Source organism: Salvelinus sp. IW2-2015, unplaced genomic scaffold (genome assembly GCF_002910315.2).
Source record: "Salvelinus sp. IW2-2015 unplaced genomic scaffold, ASM291031v2 Un_scaffold702, whole genome shotgun sequence".
In the NCBI taxonomy this organism is placed as follows: domain Eukaryota; kingdom Metazoa; phylum Chordata; class Actinopteri; order Salmoniformes; family Salmonidae; genus Salvelinus; species Salvelinus sp. IW2-2015.
In genome coordinates, this window is record NW_019942599.1 from 83,221 (window position 1) to 102,992 (window position 19,772).

The following is a 19,772-nucleotide window of genomic DNA, read 5'->3' on the forward strand; positions in this document are numbered from 1 at the left end:
TGGGCGAAAAGGTAGCGCCGGAAATACCGGACCGGACCGTGCAGCTACTGCTTCTCTTGAGCATTAGACCTGCCCAACCTACCTGGTTGAATGCTCACCGGTCGCGCCGACCAGTGCGGGGAGGTGGATATAACCCGCACCGGGCTATGTAGGCGAAACGAGGGAACCATGCGTAAGCAGGTGCCATGTATGCCGGCCGAGGAGACGCACTGGAGACCAGACGGCGTTGAGCCGGCCTCATGACACTGGCTCAATGCCCAATCAGCCCTACCAGTGCCGGGAGTGGAATAACCCGCACCGGGCTATGCACACGTACAGAACCACCGCGGCTCTACTGCGTAACACGGTGTCTGCCCGTACTCCCGCTCTCCACGGTTAGCCTGGTAAGTGGGCGCAGGTCTCCTACCTGCCCTTGGCCCACTACCTCTTAGCCCCCCCCCAAGAAATTTTTGGGTGGTACTCACGGGCTTTTCGGGCTTCCGTGCTAGACGCGTCCCCTCATAACTCCGGTTCCCTTCTCCGGTTGCCTCTGCTCTCCTCAGTGCCTCCAGCTGTTCCCATGGGAGGCGATCCCTTCCAGCCAGGATCTCCTCCCATGTGTAGCAACCTTTACCGTCCAATACATCGAAAATAGCCTACACATAAAATGACGATGTACAACACAAACCGAACAGTCCCGTATGGTGCGACAAACACTGACACAGGAGACAACCACCCACAACGAACACTGTGAAACAACCTACCTAAATATGACTCTCAATTAGAGGAACGCCAAACACCTGCCTCTAATTGAGAGCCATACCAGGCAACCCTTAAACCAACATAGAAACAGACAACATAGAATGCCCACCCAAACTCACGTCCTGACCAACTAACACATACAACAAACTAACAGAAATAGGTCAGGAACGTGACAGGGTGGCTACTTTGAAGAACTTTGTATAACACTTTTTGGTTACTAAATGATTCCATATGTGTTATTTCATAGTTTGATGTCTCCACTATTATTCTACAATGTAGAAAAGAAAAACCCTTGAATGAGTAGGTGTGTCCAAGCTCTTGACTGGTACTGTGTGTATTCAGACCCTTTGCTATGAGACTCGAAATTGAGCTCAGGTGCATCCTGAGCTTGATTGGAGTCCACCGGTGGTAAATTCAATTGATTGGATATGATTTGGAAAGGAACACACCTGTCTATAAAAAGGTCTCAGTGCATAGTTGACAGTGCATTTCAGAGCAAACATCAAGCCATGAGGTCAAAGGAATTGTCCGTAGAGCTCTAAGAAAGGATTGTGTCGAGGCACAGATCTGGGGAAGAGTAACAAAAAATGTATGCAGCGTTGAAGGTCCCCAAGAACACAGTGGCCTCCATCATTCTTAAATGGAAGAAGTCTGGAACCACCAACTCTTCCTAGAGCTGGCCACCCGGCCAAACTGAGAAATCAGGGGAGAATGGCCTTGGTCAGGGAGGTATCCAAGAACCCAAAGTTCACTCTGACAGAGCTCTAGAGTTCCTCTGTGGAGATGGGAGAACCTTCCAGAAGGACAATCATTTTGCAGCACTCCACCAATCAGGCCTTTATGGTAGTGGCCAGACGGAAGCCACTCCTCAGTAAAAGGCACACGACAGCCCACATGGAGTTTGCCAAAAGGCACCTAAAGGACTCTCAGACTATGAGAAACAAGATCCTCTGGTCTGATGAAACCAAGATTGAACTCTTTGGCCTGAATGTCAAGCTTCACATCTGGCACCATCCCTATGGTGAAGCATGGTGGTGGCAGCATCATGCTGTTGGGATGTTTTTTCAGCGGCAGGAACTGGGACACTAGTCAGGATCGAGGGAAAGATGAACGGAGCAAAGTACAGAGAGATCCTTGATGAAAACCTGGGTGGGGGGGGGGGTAGAATCAAGTGGATTTGGGCCATTGCTGGGCTGATTCTGGCCCCAAAATCGCAGCTTTGGCTCAGTTCAGGCTGCCAGATCTGGAACGAATAACTCGGGCCTAGTCTGTACCGTCGTCATTCATTTCGGACAGGCCGGATCCGGCTGCCAGACCCTGGCAAGCAGTTTTAGATCTGGCATGCCGGAATCAGGCCAGATGTTTGTGTTACCTCGGTTTCATCTTTTTCATTACATTCACTCCGCATTGTTAGGGAGCAGGCGTAGTCTTACTTTGAGAGTATCTTCATCATGATACCGATAGAAAATAATAGAAAACTAGATTTTCAAACGAATACGAGTCTTGTGTTCATACACTTAATTTAGGCTATATTATTGCATGCTAAATGTTTCTGATCAGGAATAGATGAGAAAACGAATAGATGACCTATACCACCTCCACTTATTTGCCCAGCCAGAGAGACAATTAACCAAATACAGAGATTCAGTGAAATAAAATCACATTATCAGACAAGTCACAGGCTTTTGGTCGGGAGTAGGCCAAGGCTACTAAGTGAAGAGCTGTAACTATTGTTTCAACCGTGATGGCAAATGTGAATGGTAATGGCGCCGACTCCAGTCCAACCGTTACGGAGTCTCATGCGGTCACACTCCCCACAGATCTTCAGAACCTCTGTACACTTATTTGGCCATCCTTAAGACACATTGTACGTGTTGCACTGATTGAAGACTCCCTGAGTCAGGACAGTTCCGTTTTACTGTTATGGGGTTTTCTGTCTTTGGTTATCTATCGACCTACTTTACCATTTTGTGAATGCCTTTTCAGATGTATTTCACTACTCCTGCTATGGAGCCTCTCCGCGTTAGGATAGGAATGTTTTCGGTTTATATGCACCGAAACTGCACAAACGTGTCACGTTCCTGAACTGTTTTCTGTTAGTTTTGTATGTGTTAGTTGGTCAGGACGTGAGTTTGGGTGGGCAGTCTATGTTTTCTGTTTCTATGTTGGTTAATGGGTACCTAATATGGTTCTCAATTAGAGGCAGGTGGTTTTCATCTCCTCTGATTGAGAATCATATTAAGGTAGGTAGTTTCACAGTGTTTGTTTGTGGGTGGTTGTCTCCTGTGTCTGTGTCTATGTTGCACCATACGGGACTGTTTCGTTCATTCGTCGTTTTGTGTAGTCATTTTCCTGTTCGTTCGTTCTGCGTTACATGTAAGTCCTTACGTTCAGGTTTGTCTACTCCGTTTGTTGTTTTGTTTAGTTTTAAGTGAAGTTCGTGTTTTCGTCTTTACTTTAATAAATATTATGGCAAATCACAAGTCTGCATTTTGGTTCGATCCCTGCTCCTCCTCTTCGTATGAAGAGGAGGAACGCCGTTACAAACGTGTCAACCTGCTGTCTCCATTCGCTGGGAAAGGAGACTTTGGGTTTGGGTGGGAGGGAGAGTGACCTTGTTTGGTCCTATTTAAAAAATAATCTTTAATATATTTTTCTTTGCTTTTTGCATCAGTTTTCTCTTATCTTTGCAAATGCTTGGTCTGTTTTCACACATTTTTCCTTTCAATATTTTAGATGGTTAACAACACTAATAACGGTAATATTGGAATAGGTAGGCCTAATCCTATAAAGTTACTTTGGAAAACAATGAATAATCCTGTCAAGGATTTTACACATTAAAGATCACTCAAGGCTACAAAACTCCAGGTTCAGTAAGGTTTTCCACTCAGACTTTAACTCCAAAGCCAGTTGGGTTTCAATTTTGGTTAGTAAAATAATACATTTCTCTGCTACTAATGTTATTTCAGACAGTAAATGGGATATTTAAGATAAAATGCTCCCAATTTTGATGATGTTGAATTTGCCAATGGGTTGCTGGGGAAATTCCCTTCTCTGAACACCCATCTTTTGATATTTGGCGGTGATCTGAATTGTGTTATTTGCCCGGCTTTACACCGCTCCAACCCCAGAACTATGTCTCCTTCTGCTATGTCAAAGTCCTTCTCAGATTTTATGGTTCAGAATGGGTGTACAGATCCCTGAAGATTTCAGAATCCCCAGGCAAGAGAGTATTCCTTCTTTTCATATGTACACCATTCTTTTTCTCATATTGACTATTTCTTTATTGATCATAAGTTACTTCCAAATGTCACCTCTTCTGAATATTTACCCATTGTAGTTTCTGACCGTGGACCTTCAGCCCTCGACATAGTCCTATCAGGACAAACTCGTTCTCCTCTCTGTTGGAGATTCAACTCTCTTCTCCTGTCTGATGCAGACTTCTGTAACGTTATCTCCACTTCTATTGAACATTTTTCTTTTTTCAAATCAGACAAGCTCAACCTCTCATTCTCTCTTATGGAAATCACTTAAGGCCTATCTTAGAGGAACAAAACTTGGAAACCTAAACTATAAGAACTCTCGAAAGCCATCCTTGATTTAGACCACCAGTATGCCTTGACGTCATCTCCAGAGCTATATAAGCAACGCTGAACTTACAATCTGAATTCTATCTCTTGTCCACTACAGATGCAGAACAGTTACTATTGCATTCACGTGGTACCTACTATGAACATGGCGACATGGCAAGTCATCTGCTCGCACACCAATTAAAACGCAGCGCTGATTGCTCAAATTAAAGATTCCTCTCATAGCTTGATTTCTGACCCTACGGGGATCAATGACACCTTCAAATCTTTCTATTCCTCCCTGTATACATATATTACTGGGCTGCCAACTTTCAGATATTGCCATTCTGGTTACATGCTCCAGATACCCCATGGTGCCACCTAGAGGCACATTCTTGTATTTCTGCTTCTCTTCCTGCTTTACTCTGCTCTTCTCTCCCAGCATTTCCCTCTCGCTATACTGGCAAGCCTGTAGTGCTGTCCACACTTAAGATTTAGTACCAGTTTCYAAGGCATTTTCTATTCTCCTCTGCATCTACTATGGGTCCTATTGATAAGAACCACTTATTCCCCACTTCCCTAATAGATAATACCTTTCCTTGTCCAGTAAGAGAAAGCATTAAGTCCTTTCAAGACTTATATGTAAATAATGTTTTTCTAGTTTTCTCAACCTGGCCTCTAAATAATCTTTGCCTCCATCTCACTTTTTCCGTTACCTTCAAATGAGGCATTGTGTCTCCTCCCAATTTGCTGGCTTCCCTGCCTTGCCAACCCTGGGATGGCATATTGACTCTATTACCTCGACAGAAAGCAGTCATTTCTCAGATCTATCTGTGTATTATGTCATTGGACAAACACTCCATCAACAAAACTAAATTTGCATTGTAACGGTGGGAGTGGTGGGATGAGGCGATTGATAGGGTACGCTACACTACATCTTGTGCTCGTCTTGGTTTCATTCAATCTAAGGTTTGACGTAGAGTGCATTTTTCCAAATCCAGATTGTCTGAAATATATCCAAATGTAAATGATGAGTGTGATACATGTCATGTTTCAACCATATCATTCAATGCTCTAAATGACAAACTTACTGGGAATCTATTTTTAAAATGTTATCTGAGGTGCTTGAAATTAACCTGCAACCATGTCCCATGATAGCTGTTTTTGGTATTCCAGAAGACTCCTTGGACCCCAAACATGCCAATATTATTGCTTTTACATCCTTACTAGCTCGACGTAGAATTCTTCTCCAGTGGAAGTATGCTCAGCCCCCCTCTACTTCTCAATCGCTCACCGATGTAATGTTTTTTCTAAAGCTTGAGGAAATGAATTATTCTCTTAGGGGTTCCAATGATACACTTGTTAGAAAATGGCAACCATTTATATCATACTTCAATGGCTTGCCGAGGCTCCCCTCTGATGAGACTTAAGGATGTGCCCCTTTTTTTCAATTTTTGCCTGAAATTACATACTCAAATCTAACTGCCTGTAGCTCAGGCCCTGAAGCAAGGATATGCATATTCTTGGTACCATTTGAAAGGAAACACTTTGAAGTTTGTGGAAATGTGAAAGGAATGTAGGAGAAAATAACATAATAGATCTGGTAAAAGTTAATACAAAGAAGAAAGAAAAAAACGTTATTTTGTACTTTTTTTGTACCATCATCTTTGAAAATCAAGAGAAATGCCATAATGTATTATTCCAGCCCAGGCGCAATATACATTTTGGCCACTAGATGGCAGCAGTGTATGTGCAAAGGTTTAGACTGATCCAATGAACCATTGCATTTCTGTTCAAAACTTTGTATCAAGACTGCCCAAATATGCCTAATTTGTTTATTAATAACTTTTTATGTTCAAAATTGTGCACTCTCCTCAAACAATAGCATGGTATTCTTTCACTGTAATAGCTACTGTAAATTGGACAGTGAGTCATTACATAATAGGTACAGTTATCAATATAATGTTATCCAGTCCAAGCAAGTTTGTCTGAGGTTTACTGATCATTTATTTATTTCTGTTTTTGTTGCTCCACTTTTTATATCTTGAATCCGTATTGGGCTGTTTGTATATGTCACACACAAAAATATTCCTGTATTCTTGTTTGTTTATTTGTTGTGATATCTCTAGAATTTTTGTTTTCTAGGACTGAACTGAGGGAGGGTGTGGGATGGATTGGGTATATGGGGTGATTGGGGTGGGTGGTTGGGAGGGAGTGAGTGAGTGGTTGGGAGGAAATCGAGGTGGGTGAACTGAGGTAGGGCGGATAGGTAGGGAAGGGACTGGGGGCGTTGATGTGTTGTGTGGAGGGAGGGTGGTTTGGATATGGTAAAATCTTTGTACTTACATTGATGTACATTTTGTAAAACTTGAATAATTTTTTGTATTTTTTATTAGAAACTTAGCTAACATTTCCCAGCCTAATTGTAACCTAACCAATATCCAAACTGAGATTCAGTGAAAACAAAAATCTGACATTGATTTTATACAGAGGATCCCCCACGCTTTCTCAAAGCAGCGTGACTTCGCGCGATGGGTGAAGTGACAAAGGCAGAACTTTACCACAACCATAACTAGGTTGGTTGCCGGCAATACCTTTCCGATATAAAGAGAATTCAGCAAAAAGTTGGTGGCATGCTAAAGTCGGCGGAAAAACATTTTCTTATGAATGGGATACTACAGCCAATGGCCCGTGCCACATCTGAGCAATTGATTCGGATAAGCATGAGCCAGTAGATAAGAAGTAAAGACACCAAAAAATGGGATAGACATTTTAAAATAAATCAATTCATTGCCCTATCATGATGGAACGGTCCCCAACCCCTGTGTATGAGTGTCTGTGACTGTGTGTGTATCCCAAATCTGTTGCTATGGGGTAATGATGTTAAGGACATTACAGGATGAATCACAATAATTGTTTGCCAAAATAAACAAAAGTTTAAAAAGTGTTGATAGGGGTCAGAATATGTCACACCATCACATTTTTGGCTTTTACATCACTCTTACAGAACTTCCACGTGGGCAAGGATATTGGAAATGTAATCAAATTTAATTGGATGACAACTTGTTTTTAACTAGGACAGAATAATTTATAACAGCCTTTTTCAAACATAACATAGGTACAGAAGATCCCCTTACTGTATGGGACACTTTTAAATGTATCACAACTCAGGATATGACCCAGATGCAGACACGGGAGAAGAATAGTACAGTTCTTAGATGATTTATTAGAAACATGGGGCAGGCAAAGGGCAGGTTGAGGGCAGGCAGAGGTTCGTGATCAGGTCAGAGTCAGGCAGGTACAGGACGGCAGGCAGGCTCGGGGTCATGGCAGGCAGAGGTTTCTAATCAGGTCAGAGTCAGGCAGGTACAGCATGGCAGGCAGGCACGGGGTCAAGGCAGGCAGAATGGTCAGAACCGGGAAAAACTAGGAAACAGAACTAGAGAAACAGGAAGGTGGAAGAGAACGCTGGTAAGACCTGACAAGACGAACTGGCAACAGACAAACAGAGAACACAGGTATAAATACACAGAGGATAATGGGAAGATGGGCAACACCTGGAATGGGATGGAGACAAGCAAAAAGACAGGTGAAACAGCTCAGGGTGCGACAAAATGTGCCTTTAGAGGCCATGCAACTCAATACTCATCTTTAAAACAAATACAATTTAGGTCAAAAGAGTTTTTATTAAAAAAGGAAATGGAGGGACTAACGGTACAGATAGATAGTAATAAAAACTGTACCATAGAGGCACAGAATACAAAAAAAAACGGAGGAACTTATTCAAGAAAGAGCAAGTGTAATGGAATATGGGGAAAATCATTTGGTGCATTTTATTCATCTTCAAAATATAAATGCTACCAAAAATAATTGACTGAAACCAAACAATTCACCAAACAATATTTTGAAAGAGGAAGCAAAGTACTTTAAGCATATGTTTTTGTTTCAGTCTCTTCCATCTCCACTGACCATGGTTGAGTGTAAGGATTTTTTTCTACTAATAATGTAAAATCAACAGCTATACAGAAAGACTCATGTGAAGGCCAAATTACAGAGGAGGAACATGCAATAAAAGCCTTTAAGTCCGGGAAAACTCCAGGGCTGGATGACATACCAGTTGAGGTATATCAAACCTTTTTGATGTACTCAGAGGCCCGTTAATTAGCATGTTTTAACCACTCCTATAAAAATGGTAGATTATACTCAACAAGAAGGTCTGATTTCATTATTATTGAAACAGGACCCAAGTGGTATAAATAAAGATCCAGTCCATTAAAATAATTGGAGGGCCCCTTAGACTTCAGTGTTATGCTGCAATTTCTTTAGCAAAATGCATAGCGCATAGAATTAAAATGGTATTGTTGGATATTATTAATCCTAATCAGACAGGTTTTTTACATGGACGATATATTGGAGATAATATAAGTCCTGGAAACAATAGAACACTATGAAAAATCTGGGAAACCAGGCCTGGTATTCATAGCTGAATTTGAATGTATTTGGCTAAGGTATATGTAAACTTCCGACTTCAACTGTATTTTAATCTCACTTTCTATCTACGAACTAAATATACTTTCCTGCAACCCACCTCACTCAATGTGGTACAGATCTGCATTTTTTATTCCTTATAACTGGAACCTCCATCAGGATCTAGCCAGCGAACTAGATACTAGCTATTAGTCTTTGTTAGACACAGCTAGTGGTCTTCACCTTTAGCTCGGACACCAGCCAGCTTTAGCTCAGACAATACCTGCCAGTCTGCACAGCGCCATATCAACCGTGAGCATATCGGACTGCTTCTCTCTACCACATCACCAGATTCCTGCTGCTCTGGATCATTACACCGGATCATCGCAGCTAGCTAGCTGCAACCGAGTGGCTACTGTTAGCTAACGCCTTTGTCCTGAAGAAAGCACTAGTTAGCCTTGAGCTAGCCTCGAGCTAGCCCATATATCCAGCACAAAAACATCCTGTGGCGTTCTGCATTAGCATCGAATAGCCCCCACAATATGCAACTTTTCAGGGCAGTTAGGAACCAATATAAACAGTCAGTTAGGAAAGCAAAGGCTAGCTTTTTCAAACAGAAATGTGCATCCTGTAGCACAACTTCCAAAAAGTTTTGGGACACTAAAGTCCATGGAGAATAAGAGCACCTCCTCCCAGCTGCCCACTACACTGAGGCTAGGAAACACCACTGATAAATCTACGATAATCTAGAATTTCAATAAGCATTTTTCTACGGCTGGCCATGCTTTCCACCTGGCCACCCCTACCCCGGCCAAAAGCTCTGCAACCCGCATCAACTTGCCCAAGCCCCCCCCGCTTCTCTTTCACCCATATCCAGATAGCTGATGTTCTGAAAGAGCTGAAAAATCTGGACCCCTACAAATCAGCTGGGCCCTCTCTTTCTAAAATTATCCGCCGCAATTGTTGCAACCCCTATTACTAGCCTGTTCAACCTCTCTTTCGTATCGTCTGAGATCCCTAAAGATTGGAAAGCTGCCGCGGTCATCCCCCTCTTCAAAGGGGGAGACACTCTAGACCCAAACTGTTACAGACCTATATCTATCCTGCCCTGCCTCTCTAAAGTCTTCGAAAGCCAAGTTAACAAACCGATCACCGACCATTTCGAATCCCACCGTACCTTCTCCACCATGCAATCTGGTTTCCGAGCTGGTCACGGGTGCACCTCAGCCACGCTCAAGGTCCTAAACGATATCATAACCGCCATCGATAAAAGACAATACTGTGCAGCCATCTTCATCGACCTGGCCAAGGCTTTCGACTCTGTCAATCACCGCATTCTTATCGGTAGACTCAACAGCCTTGGTTTCTCAATTGACTGCCTCGCCTGGTTCACCAACTACTTCTCAGATAGAGTTCAGTGTGTCAAATCTGGACTAGAGGTCGACCGGTTATATTAATTAGGGCCGATTTCAAGTTTTCATAACAATCGGTAATCATTATGGCCGATTACATTGCATTCCACGAGGAAACTGCGTGGCAGGCTGACCACCTGTTACGCGAGTGCAGCAAGGAGCCAAGGTAAGTTGCTAGCTAGCATTAAACTTATCTTATAAAAAACAATCAATCTTCACATAATCACTAGTTAACTACAAATGGTTGATGATATCACTAGGTTAACTAGCTTGTCCTGCATTGCATATAATCAATGCGGTGCCTGTTAATTTATCATCGAATCACAGCCTACTTCGCCAAACAGGTGATGATTTAACAAAAGCACAATCCTTGCACGAATGTACATAACGATAAATATCAATGCCTTTCTTAAAATCAGTACACAGAAGTATTTTTTTTAAACCTGCATATTTAGTTAAAATAAATTAATGTTTGCAGGCAATATTAACTAGGAAAATTGTGTCACTTCTCTTGCGTTCATTGCACGCAGAGTCAGGGTATATGCAACAGTTTGGGCCGCCTGGCTTGTTGTAAACTAATTTGCCCGAATTTTACATAATTATGACATAACATTGAAGGTTGTGCAATGTAACAGCAATATTTAGACTTAGGGTTACCACCCATTCGATAAAATACGGAACGGTTCCGTATTTCATTGAAAAAATATATACGTTTTGTTTTCGAAATGATAGCTTCCGGATTTGACCATATTAATGACCAAAGGCTCGTATTTCTGTGTTTATTATATTATAATTAAGTCTATGATTTGATATTTGATAGAGCAGTCTGACTGAGCGGTGGTAGGCAGCAGGAGGCTCGTAAGCATTCATTCAAACTTTCCTGCGTTTACCAGCAGCCCCTAGCAATGCTTGAAGCACAGCCCTGTTTATTACTTCAAGCCTATCAACTCCTGAGATTAGGCTGGCAATACTAAAGTGCCTATTAGAACATCCAATAGTCAAAGGTATATGAAATACAAATGGTATAGAGAGAAATAGTCGATGTGTCATAATTCCTATAATAACTACAACCTAAAACTTCTTAACTGGGAATATTGAGGAACTGGGAATATTGAACCACCAGCTTTCATATGTTCTGAGCAAGGAACTTAAAACTTTAGCTTTTTTACATGGCACATATTGCACTTTTACGTTCTTCTCCAACACTGTGTTTTTGCATTATTTAAACCAAATTGAGCATGTTTCATTATTTATGAGACTAAATAGATTTTATTTATGTATTATATTAAATTAAAATAAAAGTGTTCATTCAGTATTGTTATAATTGTCATTACAAATATATATCTATATATAAAAATCGTCTGATTAATCGGTATCGGCTAATAATCGGGATCAGTATCGGCGTTGAAAAATCATAATCGGTCGACCTCTAATCTGGACGGTTCTGACTTAGAATATGTGGACAACTACAAATACCTAGGTGTCTGGTTAGACTGTAAACTCTCCTTCCAGACTTACATTAAGCATCTCCAATCCAAAATTAAATCTATAATCGGCTTCCTTCCTTCACTCATGCGGCTAAACATACCCTCGTAAAACTGACTATCCTACCGATCCTTGACTTCGGCGATGTCATTTACAAAATAGCCTCCAACACTCTACTCAGCAAATTGGATGTGGTTTATCACAGTGCCACCCGTTTTGTCTCCAAAGCCCCATATGCTACCCACCACTGCGACCTGTAACCTTTGTTGGCTGGCTGGCCTTCACTTCATATTCGAGGCCAAACCCACTGGCTCCAGGTCATCTATAAGTCTATAAGTTATCTCAGCTCACTGGTCACCATAGCAGCACCCACCCGTAGCACGCGCATAGCGGCAGGTAGCCTAGTGGTTAGCGCGTTGGACTAGTAACCGAAAGGTTGCAAGATTGAATCCCTGAGCTGACAAGGTAAAAAAATTGGTTGTTCTGCCCCTGAACAAGGCAGTTAACCCACTGTTCCTAGGTCGTCATTGAAAATAAGAATTTGTTGTTAGTTAATAACTTCTTATGGCTGCAATCCCGCTACCGGGATGATATGACAACAGCCAGTGAAAGTGCAGGGCGCCAAATTCAAAAAACAGAAATCTCATAATTAGAATTCCTCAGACAATCATGTGTCTTATACCATTTTAAAGGTAATCTTGTCATTAATCCCACCAAAGTGTCCGATTTCAAATATGCTTTTCAGCGAAAGCACTACAAACGATTGTTAGGTCACACCAAACCACAATAAGCGCAGCCATTTTTCCAGCGAAAGATAGCAGTCACAAAAAGCAGAAAAATAGCTCAAATGAATCACTAACCTTTGATGATCTTCATCAGATGACACTCATAGGACTTCATGTTACACAATACATGCATGTTTTGTTTGATAAAGTTCATATTTATATAAAAAAATCTGAGTTTACATTGGCGCGTTACATTCACTAGTTCCAAAAACATCCAGTGATAGTGCATAGCCACATCGTTTCAACAGAAATACTCATCATAAATGTAGATGATAATACAAGTTATAAACATGGAATTATAGATATACCTCTCCTTAATGCAACCGCTGTGTCAGATTTCAAAAAAACTTTACGGAAAAAGCAAACCATGCAATAATTTGAGACGGAGCTCAGAACAATAGTAAAATTAGCCGCCATGTTGGAGTCAACAGAAACCAGAAAATACATGATAAATGTTTCCTTACCTTTGATGAACTTCATCAGAATGCAGTCCTAGGAATCCCAGGTCCACAATGAATGCTTGATTTGTTCGATAATGTATGTTATTTATGTCCAATTAGCTACTTTGGTTAGCGCGTTTGGTAAACAATTCCAAAGTCACAATCTGTAATCTCGCGTCCACTATAATGTGACGAAATGTCCAAAAGTTCCGTAACAGTCAGTAGAAACATGTCAAACGATGTATTGAATCAATCTTTAGAATGTTGTTAACATACATCTTGAATAACGTTCCAACCGGAGAATTACATTGACTTCAGTTGAGCGATGGAACGGAGCTGCCTCTCACGTGAACGCGCGTGTTCAATGCGTGGTCACCTCATGGCAGTGGTGAATCATTCCTGTCTCCTTCGGCCCCCCTTCACATTAGAGTCATCAGACAAAGTTCTATTGACTGTTGACATCTAGTGGAAGCCGTAGGAAGTGAAAACTCATCCATATCTCGCTGTAATTTCAATGGGAGCTTGGTTGAAAATCTNAAGTTCTATTGACTGTTGACATCTAGTGGAAGCCGTAGGAAGTGAAAACTCATCCATATCTCGCTGTAATTTCAATGGGAACTTGGTTGAAAATCTACCAACCTCAGAAAAAATCCAAACAGGAAGTGGAACTTCTCAGGTTTTTGGCCGCCATATGAGTTCTGTTATACTCACAGACATAATTCAAACAGTTTTAGAAACTTCAGAGTGTTTTCTATCCAATACTAATAATAATATGCATATATTAGCAACTATGACTGAGGAGCAGGCCGTTTACTCTGGGCACCTCTGTGTACCTTTCACCCAAGCTACTCAATACTGCCCCTGCAGCCATAAGAAGGTAACTGACTTGTCTAGTTAAATAAAAAATAAAAAAACAATTATCTCAGCTCACTGGTCACCATAGCAACACACACCCTTAGCACGCGCTCCAGCAGGTATATTTCACTGGTCAAAGCCAACTCCTCGTTTGGCTGCCTTTCCTTCCAGTTCTCTGCTGCCAATGACTGGAACGAATTGCAAAAATTACTGAAGCTGGAGGCATAACTCCCTCATTAATTGTTTTACTCCCTCATTGTTTTACTTGCTATATTGTATTTACCTCGTCACCATGGCCTTTTTTTGCCTTTACTTCCCTTATCTCACCTCATTTGCTCACATTGTATATAGACTTATTTTTCTACTGTATTATTGACTGTATGTTTTATTTATTCCATGTGTAACTCTGTGTTGTATGTGTCAAATTGCTATGCTTTATCTTGGCCAGGTCGCAGTTGCAAATGAGAACGAGCCTACCTGGTTAAATAAAGGTGAAATAAAAAAATAAAAAAATAAAATTAACTTTAACCTTCAGCTGTCAGAGCAGCTTACCGATCACTGCACCTGTACACAGCCCATCTGTAAATAGCCCACCCAACTACCTCATCCCCATATTCTTATTTATTTTTGCTCTTTTGCACCCCAGTATCTCTACTTGCACATCATCATCTGCACATCTATCACTCCAGTTATAATGCTAAATTGTAATTATTTCGCCACTATGGCCTATTTATTGCCTTACCTCCCTAATCTTACTACATTTGCACACCATATTTATAGATTTTTCTATTGTGTTATTGACTGTACATTGCTTTATCTTGGCCAGGTCGCAGTTGTAAACGAGAACTTGTTCTCATCTTGCCTACCTGGTTAAATAAAGTTGAAATAAATAAATAAAATAATCTTTGAACTTGTTTTTCCTTCAAATCTATTGCGAAGGTGCTACTACTAGTAATTGTTGAGGTGTTTTGTCACGTTCCTGACCTGTTTTCTGTTGTTTTGTATGTGTTTAGTCGGTCAGGGCGTGAGTTAGGGTGGGCATTCTTGGTTATGTGTATCTATGTTGGTTAATGGGTTACCTGATATGGTTCTCAATTAGAGGCAGGTGGTTTACGTTTCCTCTGATTGAGAACCATATTAAGGTAGGTTGTTTCACATTGTTTGTTGTGGGTGGTTGTGTCCTGTGTCTGTGTTTGTCCCGCCACACGGGACTGTTTAGGTTTGTTTGTAGTCTGTACCTGTTCGTGCGTTCTTCGTTTTATGTAAGTTCTCATGTCCAGGTCTGTCTACGTCGTTTTGTTATTTTGTTAATTATCAAGTGTAGTTCGTTTTTCGTCTTGTTTAATAAATTCATTATGTCAAACTACCACGCTGCATATTGGTCCTCTGATCCTTCTCGCCTCTCCTCGTCTGAGGAGGAGGACGAAGTAGACGATCGTTACAGAACCACCCACCAAACCCGGACCAAGCAGCGTGAGTACGAGCAGTGGCCCACTACACAGGAATCCTGGACATGGGAGGAAATAATGGAGGAAAAAGGACACTGGGCTCACATTGGGGAATATCGCCGCGCTCGTGAGGAGGTGGAGGCAGCGAGAGCCTAAGATCGGTGGTATGAGGAGGCAGCACGGAGACGTGGCTGGAAGCCCGTGAAGAAACCCCAAACATTTATTGGGGGGGGGGGGGGGCTAAAAGGGTAGTGTGGCGAGGGCAGGTAGGAGACCTGCGCCCACTTCCCATGCTTACCGTGGAGAGCGGGAGTACGGGCAGACACCGTGTTACGCAGTAGAGCGCACGGTGTCTCCTGTACGTGTTCATAGCCCGGTGCGGGTTATTCCACCTCCCGCACTGGCAGGGCTAGATTGGGGCATTGAGCCAGTGCCATGAAGCCGGCTCAACGCGTCTGGTCTCCAGTGGTGTCTCCTCGGGCCGGCATACATGGCACCAGCCTTACGCATGGTGTCCCCGGTTCGCCTACATAGCCCGGTGCGGGTTATTCCACCTCCCCGCACTGGTCGGGCGACGGGGAGCATACAACCAGGTAAGGTTGGGCAGGCTCAGTGCTCAAGGAGCCAGTACGCCTGCACGGTCCGGTATATCCGGCGCCACCCTCCCGCCCCAGTCCAGTACCACCAGTGCCTACACCACGCACCAGGCTTCCAGTGCGTCTCCAGAGCCATGTTCCTCCTCCACGCACTAGGCCTATGGTGCGTGTCTCCAGCCCAGTACCACCAGTTCCGGCACCACGCACCAAGCCTCCTGTGCGTCTCCAGAGCCCTGTACGCACTGTTCCTTCTCCCCGCACTTGCCCTGAGGTGCGTGTCTCCAGTCTGGTACCACCAGTTCCGGCACCACGCACCAGGCCTATAGTGCGCTTCGAGAGTTCAGTGTGCCCTGTTCCTGCTCCCCGCACTAGCCTGAAGGTGCGTGTCCTTAGCCCGGTGCCTCCAGTTCCGGGCACCACGCACCAGGCCTACAGTGCGCCTCATCCGGCCAGAGCTGCCCGTCTGCCAAGCGCCATCTGAGCCATCCGTCTACCCAGCGTCATCTGAGCCATCCGTCTGCACAGCGCCATCTGAGCCATCCGTCTGTCCAGCGCCGTCTGAGCCATCCGTCTGTCCCGAGCCATTAGAGCCGCCCGTCTGTCCCGAGCCGTCAGAGCCGTTCGTCAGTCAGGAGCCGCTAGGCCATTCGTCAGTCAGGATCTGCCAGAGCCGCCAACCAGACAGGATCTGCCAGAGCCGCCAACCAGACAGTATCTGCCAGAGCCGCCAACCAGACAGGATCTGCCAGAGCCGCCAACCAGACAGGATCTGCCAGAGCCGCCAGTCAGCCAGGATCTGCCAGAGCCGCCAGTCAGCCAGGATCTGCCAGAGCGCCAGTCAGCCAGGATCTGCCAGACCGCCAGTCAGCCAGGATCTGCCAGAGCCGCCAGTCAGCCAGGATCTGCCAGAGCCGCCAGTCAGCCAGGATCTGCCAGAGCCGTCAGCGACCCATGAGCAGCCAGAGCCGTCAGCGAGCCATGAGCAGCCAGTCCGGAGCTGCCCCTCAGTCCGGAGCTGCCCCTCAGTCCGGAGCTGCCGTCCTTCAGTCCGGAGCTGCCGTCTTCAGTCCGGAGCTGCCGTCCTTCAGTCCGAGCGGCCGTCCCTCAGTCGGAGCTGCCCCTTACCCGGTGCTGCCCTTATCCGGTGCTGCCCCTTGTCCCGGTGCTGCCCCTTGTCCCGGTGCTGCCCCTTGTCCCGGTGCTGCCCCTTATCCCGGTGCTGCCCCTTGTCCCGGTGCTGCCCTTTGTCCCGGTGCTGCCCCTTGTCCCGGTGCTGCCCCTTGTCCCGGTGCTGCCCCTTGTCCCGGTGCTGCCCTTGTCCCGCTGATGCCTCTTATTTTAGGTGGGTGTATTTGGAGGGTGGTCATTGGGAGGGGGCTACAAAAGTGGGAATTGACTATGGTGGGGTGGGGACCACGCCCAGAGCCTGAGCCGCCACCGCGGACAGATGCCCACCCAGAACCCTCCCCTAGACTTTATGCTGGTGCGTCCGGAGTTCGCACCTTGAGGGGGGGGTTATGTCACGTTCCTGACCTGTTTTCTGTTGTTTTGTATGTGTTTAGTCGGTCAGGGCGTGAGTTAGGGTGGGCATTCTAGGTTATGTGTATCTATGTTGGTTAATGGGTTACCTGATATGGTTCTCAATTAGAGGCAGGTGGTTTACGTTTCCTCTGATTGAGAACCATATTAAGGTAGGTTGTTTCACATTGTTTGTTGTGGGTGGTTGTGTCCTGTGTCTGTGTTTGTCSCGCCACACMGGACTGTTTKGGTTTGTTTGTAGTCTGTACCTGTTCGTGCGTTCTTCGTTTTATGTAAGTTCTCATGTCCAGGTCTGTCTACGTCGTTTTGTTATTTTGTTAATTATRAAGTGTAGTTCGTTTTTCGTCTTGTTTAATAAATTCATTATGTCAAACTACCACGCTGCATATTGGTCCTCTGATCCTTCTCGCCTCTCCTCGTCTGAGGAGGAGGACGAAGTAGACGATCGTTACATGTTTGGCTTATTTATAAACTTATATCGCTAGTTGCAGGTGGACACATTGTCGGATTATTTAATGTAGCAAAAATGGTGCAATTTTCTTTTTTAAATGTTATGTTCTACCTGCAACTAGCGATGGAAGTTTAGAAGACACCACTGTCTTCCAAGTTGAGAACAAAGAAAGTATCGCGATGTAAAGGTTAGTCAAAAATGTGCCTTTTACGGCTATAAGCAGCCTGTTATCAACGGTTATCCAAGCATGATGAGAACTGTTAATTTAAATGTGTGGTCAACTGTAAATAGAGTTGTTTGTGTGAAAGAAAACAAAGAGAAAGGTTGAGAGGCAGGAAATTACTTTTTAGACTGTTGTGACATGAAAGAGAAAACAGAGGTTGAGAACGTTTGATAGGGAGGAGGTAAGAAGTCTAGAAAGTTGTTCAGATGGGTAATTTGGAGACTAACTCTGCATCCCAAATGGCACTCTATTCACAGGCCCATAGTGCACAACTTTTGGCCAGGGACACAGACTTGGAGTTGCCCAGCTAAAGGGTTAATGGGAGAGTACTGTCTGGCAGCTCTATTGTATTCCCTCCAATACCTCCCATTCCACTTGTCCGAGCTCACATACACACATAAAGATGCAGACACACACACACACACACACACACACACACAAAGATGCAGACACACACACACACACACACAAATATGCACACACCCTAGTCCTTCTCACTGCTGCCCGCTGTCTCTCATCTGTTCCCTTTTTCCAAAAACACCCACGGACATATGGACCTCTCAAACCTACCCTACACACAGGCGCATACACACACTTCCAATATCCTAGCCTCGGCCAATGTGGCTATTGGATTTTAACCATCACTGGACCAGCTTCTCTGTGACTCATTAGTCTGCATTTTCCGTTTATTTCATTCACTCCTTCTGCGAGGGCAGACATCTGCCGTCCGTGCGAGGGCAGACATCTGCCGTCCGTGCCACCCTCTCCATCTCTCCGGACCACCGAGGTGGCAAGCGCCCAGCCATGGAGTGAGTGTGTGTGTCTGTGTGTGTGCGCACAAGGGGAATGCTATTGTGCCCCTTAAACTAATCCCAAGCTCAATGTAATGAATCATAGTCTAACTGGCAGGTGGTACAAGGCTACCCTACAGTATGGCCTAGTTCCACAGTGTACTTCATACAATCTGAGCAATATACACTACCGTTCAAAAATTTGGGGTCACTTAGAAATTTCCTTGTTTTTGAAAGAAAAGCACATTTTTTGTCCATTAAAATAACATCAAATTGATCAGAAATACAGTGTAGACATTGTTCATGTTGTACACTGTGTAAAAGCACTATTTTCATATTGCGATGCGTTGCACTGAAAACGGTCTCTTTAAAAACGTCAGGTTCGTTTGTGATGAAGACATGCAATAGATCAGTCATTCATTCATTGCTATGATCATTGATCTCCTGAAGAAGCTGTCCCTTGACATTTCTTTCTGTTCCCCCAAAGGTTTGAATATACTGGTAAAGGAACCAGGTTGTTAGCTTGCTAGCCAATGAGGCAAATTGACTGAATGGTTTTAGAACGGCCCATGAAATGGTTCAGGAATGTAAAATGTGGTCCCGGTGATCCGCTTTGGGAAGATACAAATGTTGCACCGGTAATATGGTCAGATCTTTTGACCTGGTTGACCTTTTGACCTACAAGCAAGTTGTTTTCGCTGTAGAAATAGTGCATCCATGAAGCTAACGAATCCTCATTCGCTTGTTTCTCTACGGCACTAGGAAACAACAGTACAGCAAAGCCTTTTCATTATGACAATTATTATCTGGGAGACGTTTTTCATAGTCGCACAGTGCTCCCAAAATAAAAATCCTGGTCGCACAGCTAAATATTTTATTGCATATGTGACCAAATTGGTCGCACTTTAGAGCTCTGTCCACACCCAAACGAGTTGGAATATGGCATTATCTGCCAACAAAAATAAATAAT

At 43.9% G+C, this 19,772-nt stretch overlaps 1 protein-coding gene across 3 annotated transcripts in view; it reads right to left on the reverse strand.

Annotated features, from left to right (window-relative positions):
• The window catches only part of si:dkey-16j16.4 (uncharacterized), a 69,802-nt gene that overhangs the window by 30,347 nt on the left and 19,683 nt on the right, over positions 1-19,772 (reverse strand). The window contains exon 4 of one of the 3 annotated variants that reach the window (XM_070438295.1): positions 6,931-7,749. The exons of the other annotated variants lie outside the window; for them this stretch is intronic. Coding sequence (XP_070294396.1) covers positions 7,669-7,749 — 81 coding nt within the window. The 3' untranslated portion in view covers positions 6,931-7,668. Of the gene's footprint in view, positions 1-6,930; positions 7,750-19,772 lie in introns of those variants that run through there. 3 annotated transcript variants of the gene reach the window in all.